Here is a 6,000-nt window from a genome sequence, read left to right as displayed (position 1 = left end):
GAAATTGAATGCACACAATCCAGTGCAGAAGTGAGCTCTGGAGTGCATGTGGAGACCTGGCCGCGTGTGTGTGTGTGTGTGTGTGTGTGTGTGTGTGTGTGTGTGTGTGCATATGCACAGTACTTTGTGTGTGAGTGTGTGTTGTTGTTAAGGTGGGTGTTTCAGGATGTGTGGTTACAAAGGGGCTCAGGGTATGCTCTAGTTAAGAAGGCTGAAAGAGCTGTGTGCGTGCAAAGACACTCTGGGGGGGGGGGGGGGGGGGGCAGTACTTGCTGCCGTTGTGTGTTTGAAGCATTGCTCCAGTGTCTGTGCCCGGTTCCGGCCCGTCTCCGCTGTTTCGAATGTGTGACGAGTGACAGCAGCGCTGTGATGAGGGATTAGTTGTGGATTGGTGACATGAGGCGTTTTTGCCCCAGTGCTATTATTTGTCTGTAGGAATCTGTGTAGGATTTAAAAACACAATACCACCAGCAATCTGTCCACCAGCTGACAGCCATGACTTGTCAGTGGCTCTTCAGGCCAGTTTGAGTTTGATTGCAATAAAAGCGCTGTGACAAGTGGAAAAATGTCATCAAATAAAAGACAAAATGCCTGATGGCTTGTTGGCACCACAGCAACCACAGCACTCGTGCAAGCAAGGCACTAATCGTGTCCGTTAACGGTTAACGAGGGCTATCGTCAGGAAAACATTCATCTGAATAAGCAGCGAAGTCACTTTTATATATGAAGCCCAATGTTGATCCTTATCAAAAATGTTTGTGTTTGTTATATGTTTAATAAAAGAAATACATCAGTATCACAGATCTGAGTACTGTGGATAATACATTTTCACGCTTTCTTTCCGCCCCGTGAAGTCCTTTCCACCAGGCCTCCCCGCCAGACTTCCAGGGATATTTCCATTGTGACATTCCAAGTCACGCTCCGCTCTGACATGTTTTTAGGACTAAGCCCCTCGTAATCGGTTAGTATTTATCATTTGTAAAGTTCCACCTACAGTCTGCTCCCTGGGATCGTGGAGTGAGAGAAAGCGCAGCAGATCGGGTTTGCCACCCCCCTGCTGAGGATAAGGGGGTCAGGGGCAGTCTGGGTCAGAGGGTCTGGTCTGTCGTGGTCTAGTCAAGACTCTCTGTTCATGGCTGGACGGATATTTCTATCTATTTGGCATTTCATTTAACGCTGAACTAATCCCGTGGTTAACCTCCAACAACACAGGATCCTCGTTGGCCACAGCGTGCAGCGCTCTGCGTTGGTGTAAACTCATCTGTATCGTGTATCATTCCCTCCTGTACGAACCCCGGCACACGTTTAGCACCCTCACTGATTCTCATGCAGCGCCTCCGCCTCTCGCTTCACCCGTCTCTTCTTTCACTCGTCTCCCGTTTCCTCTCGTGTCACAGAAACGGGTCAAGTGATTGACAAGCAGGCCGCGTGTCTGTTGAATGCAAAATGGCGACGGATGCTTCATCTACAGAAACGTACATGTCTGACATTTGCATTTAACTACCAAAAGGCAATTTCAAGCTTTTTCCAATGTAGTCGTACAGTAAATGTCGCTGACAGTTCATTTGATCTGAATGAAGTCATTCTGACAAACAGAAGCTGCACAATGAGCACGTCAGGCTTGGATCTCCTCCGTAGTGGTAATATTTATGTTTTTATGTTAATATGAGTTATTGAGGACATTAATAGAAAGCACCGTGCCACACAATATGAAGTGAGATTCAGCCCTTTGCACCGGCAGTGACTAAGACAGTATTCTGTTCGCCGCTCTGAAGTGACAGAAGATCTGCTGAGCCGACACACGGGTCTTATTTTTATCTCACTGTCATGGGTTTGTGTAGAAGAAGAAGCGCCTAAATGCTCGCCCACTGTTGGAAGCTTTCCGATATTATCTCCTCAGCATGGGCTTCATGAAGGCGCTATTGTGTCACCATCTGCCTGCTCTCCGCTGGGTTATATTAATCAATAATACGCCTTTGTAGTGTGCCGGGGGTGCTGGTGAAAGGCTATGATTTAGGATGTGAAATGCACGATTTCCATTACTCATTTGGTCTTTATGTCGCACTCCAAAAACTGTTTTTTTCATTCTTGTTGAATCATTGACATTTACATGCATTCGTCTTTCCAAGGAAGAAGTCAAGAGATGCAACTATAGCTTGTTATTATGTTTGAACCATTTATCAGGTGACTCATTTTCAACTCATCCAACACTTTTTAATTTTTTTTTTAAATTTTTTATCAGCAATAATGTTTTAAAATTATTTTTATTGAACCTTTTTTCATCCATGATAATCCCATCGAGATTATGAGTTTGTAGTAATCTACGGTTTTTCATAATATTCCTAAATACTTGGGTTGTACTCTAACTGCCTATGATGAATTCTACTGTAGAGTTTACACCCATGTGTCTAAAACATGTTCTTATTACAAGGCTCGGAAAAAAACAAACTCCTAAGTAGAGTAAAACAGGTCGTCTTGAGGAGAGATTTAAAAAACGTAATAACTCAGCTAACTTGGTTGGACAGCATAGAGTGATGACACAACGGAAGATGATCTGGAGGAGCCAGATTGGTCTCTGCAGTCCAGCTTCGTCATCACTGATCTCCAGCAAGACAACTTGGCAGCGACCAGCTGGCGTAGATCCAGAGACTTGTCTTTAAAACGTCAGTGTGACGCTCGTGTGAAAATCCTTTTTACTTTCATTTTATTCTTTTTATTGCACGTTTTGTGTCACCACTGATACACCACTCACTGCATACTGTACGTGTGACAGCTTTGTCACCCCCCCCCCCCAACGATGGGGCCCCGGATGGCTAATGGTGCAGCGGATTAGCCAGCAATGGCACACAGTAGTTAGGGAGGTTTAACCCAATGATCCCTGCTTTAACACGAGCTTTAAATCCACACAGCTGATCTCCAGCCCTTCACTGGGTACCTACTCACTGCTTCTTCAACACTGATGCAGTTATTCTCTCTTTGAACACAGCTTTTAACTGAACACTGCAGTATGCTCGTGTGTATGTGCTGGGTTTATGTCTTAAAGCGTTTGTGAACAGTGAACACGGTTGGGTCTGGTTTGGATGAGTGGCGGTGTCAAACACTCCAGTAAGAGTGCACAACCCAGATGATCGGTCAACATACCTGAGAAGTGGATGGGATAAATATTTGCCTGCTGCTGTGTTTTGCAGCAGAGGAAGTAACGTGTAATCATTGGCTTTGTGTTCTTCCCTTTCAAACCAGTTTGTGTGTAATCACTGATTCATCAAGAAACTAACTTTGATTCAAAGGTACACTTTGTACTACTGCACCTGCACCACTGGAATCATGGTTACAGATGTTCTTCAGGAATAAGAGCTTATAACTTTAAGCAGTTGCCATTGCTTCCAATTCAGATCTAGATCTGCTGAAAGTTGTCTTTTTTTTTCACACGAGTCACTTTTGAAGTAGTGCGTTCGTCAGACTGGCGTTCAACATACATTAGTTCATGCTAAAGTGCTGTTGAGGAGCACTCCATTTATTTATTGATGACATTTTACTAAGTGTCAACCGATGTGAGGCTTGAGATATAATTCATTATGTATCAAAGTGGCTTTTAGATTATTGGTAAATGAGATTATGGAGATTCTATTGCAGACATTACTAAACCGGCCATAAACACACAGCAGCAGAGTAAATTCCCTTAAATAATGCAAATCAACTATTTTTCTTCCTCAGTCTTTGGGCAAAAACATCGACCCTGTTAATGAAATCCAGCGCTGTGAGCTGATCAGATGCAGCTGCCATAAGGCGAGAAGGCTGAGACGTCACTCAGTCATCTCGGCTGTCAGTTTGTTCTTTGTCCACCCCCTCTTGAAAATCTAGGGCAAGTCTCAGGACGAGCTAATCAGTGAACCTGACATGCAAAGGCCAGTTACGGTTATTCAGCACCATTTAACAGACCTAGAGCCGCACAAGTTCTGCTCTTGCATAGAGCCGAGATTTGTATAAAAAGGGGACACGCTTCTTATAGTGTTGGCCCAACATGTGAACAACCTCAAATTAAATAGTTTCATTTAAAGTTCGAAGCCAAACAAATAGTGTCACCGTCCAAATACTTCTGTCTGCATTTATTCTGTACAGTATTAATATATGTATATGGTAGTAGCTGCTGTTATCAATGAATCTAATGTTTCCATCGACGCTGAAGTAAAGCCAGTTTTACACGACACAAATGAAAAATTACACATTTCACCCGTCATGACAGCTGCATATGAAAATATGTCAAAACACTCCTACAGGTCTTTACATAGTAATGTGTGCTATTTACATTAATGGGACAAAAATGTACAATATTTGTAATTTGCATTAAACAAAAGAAATGACGTACTATTTTAAACTCAGATCTATTGTGTTGGGGCCGGTTTAGTCTCAACAGGAAAAGAAAGATGGAGGGTGATGGTAGACAGATTGTATACATTCTTCCTACACGGACACACGGCTCATTTTGTCCAATCTTTTTTTAGGTGGTTCCACCCCAACATCACCGGAATCGAGGCAGAGCAGCTCCTGTTGACCCGGGGCGTCCACGGCAGTTTCCTGGCCCGGCCAAGCAAGAGCAATCCGGGGGATTTCACCCTCTCTGTCAGGTGAGGCCTCACCTACACTCCCCTCGCTTCCTCTTCGTATTGATTTTGTGGTTCACCGTCAGCCTCACTATTCATCAATCGCACTATTCTCCCCGGTTCAAAGCTCAGCCCAGAGAACAACCAAAGCTCCGGTGCTGTCGTGTTGAGAGACTGGCCGGGTGATCGGAGAGGCAAAGTGGTTCTCTCTGGAAAAATGATCATTGTGACGGACATATGTTTTGTCTTCCAATCCACTGTTGTGTTCAGTGTGAGGATGAGGAGTGACCGTGCTGCTGTGGTGCGAGGCCTCAGAGTCTCTGAGATTTCCTGCCCTCAGCAAGTGATGTAACATTTAAATAGATGCAGTTTGAACAGAAGTTGTTCTGTGCGAGTGTTTCAAGGGACATGTTGGATAACGGATCTGGAATATGCGATTTGGTAACATCGTGACACAAATTGGCCAGAAAGTCATAAATTGGGCAGCAGAGTGGCACTGAGGTGAGTAAGAAAAAGCACAGCCGGGTGCCATTCATTGTCCTAAAACATATTTCTCTTCGTCTCTTTAATCTCCAGCCCTGGTGTGTTGCAGTGAATGTGAAATGTCTGGTAAGTAGGAGGACCCGGCACTACATGCTGTGGTGATTAGAGAGAGCAGCAAACCAACTGAGATAGAAGAAGAGAGAGGTTGAAGAGTGGCACGTCCCTGACAACGGAAGCTTTTAAGAGATGCATCACTCCGGCCAAGGGCCTGGAAGAAAGCCCAAACACATTTGTTACTCTGTGACTGTAGCCGCGGATGGCATGGGCAGGAAGTGTGTGTGTGTGTGTGTGTAAGAAACGGTGACACAAAAAAGGAAACCGTGAAGTTAGGCCGGCAGCTGCTAGCTTTTAAATAATGTTAAAGAGTGAGGGACCTGTTCATGCTTTGACCTTCACTGCCTGTGGTGTGTGTGTCTGTGGTGTCGTAAATCACACACACACACACACACACCTACACCACAGGAAGGTTGGTGGGGTCGGTGGCAGCCACAGTTTGTGGCCGTGACAGACTTAAACAAACACTCACACACAGGTCAAGTGGCCAGCGTCAGAGCCTCACCACCACTTGATATTAAAGAGAGACTCAGTTAGAAAATAGCACAACTTTCCTCCTACAAATGAAAAGTATAATTCATAATTTCAGTCATGAAATGTACCAATGCTCAGTTCAGGGGCAGGTTTGGTGTGACCATGGTGACTAATGTGAGCTAAAGTTAGCCAGATAGATATAGTTGTTCATGACACGGCACCAAGTTACGGTGATTATCTGGGCGACCATAACGTTTATCAAAATCCCGTTATTACTTTTGCTGGCTGCTGTTCAGCCAAACAGGCTCACTGAAACAACTTTTGAGGT

The 6,000-nt window shown here is 44.5% G+C and overlaps 1 protein-coding gene across 2 annotated transcripts in view; it reads left to right on the top strand.

Moving 5' to 3' along the window:
- The window catches only part of ptpn11b (protein tyrosine phosphatase non-receptor type 11b), a 31,790-nt gene that overhangs the window by 6,921 nt on the left and 18,869 nt on the right, over window positions 1–6,000 (top strand). For both annotated transcript variants that reach the window (XM_079273439.1, XM_079273438.1), the window contains exon 2: window positions 4,503–4,625. In XM_079273439.1, the coding sequence (XP_079129565.1) occupies window positions 4,503–4,625 (123 nt within the window). The remainder of the gene's footprint in view (window positions 1–4,502; window positions 4,626–6,000) is intronic.

Source organism: Melanostigma gelatinosum, assembly GCF_949748355.1.
Source record: "Melanostigma gelatinosum genome assembly, chromosome: 8".
NCBI classification, from domain to species: Eukaryota; Metazoa; Chordata; class Actinopteri; order Perciformes; family Zoarcidae; genus Melanostigma; species Melanostigma gelatinosum.
Note: the sequence above shows the minus strand (reverse complement) of the source record. Positions and strands in the feature narration are given on the sequence as shown.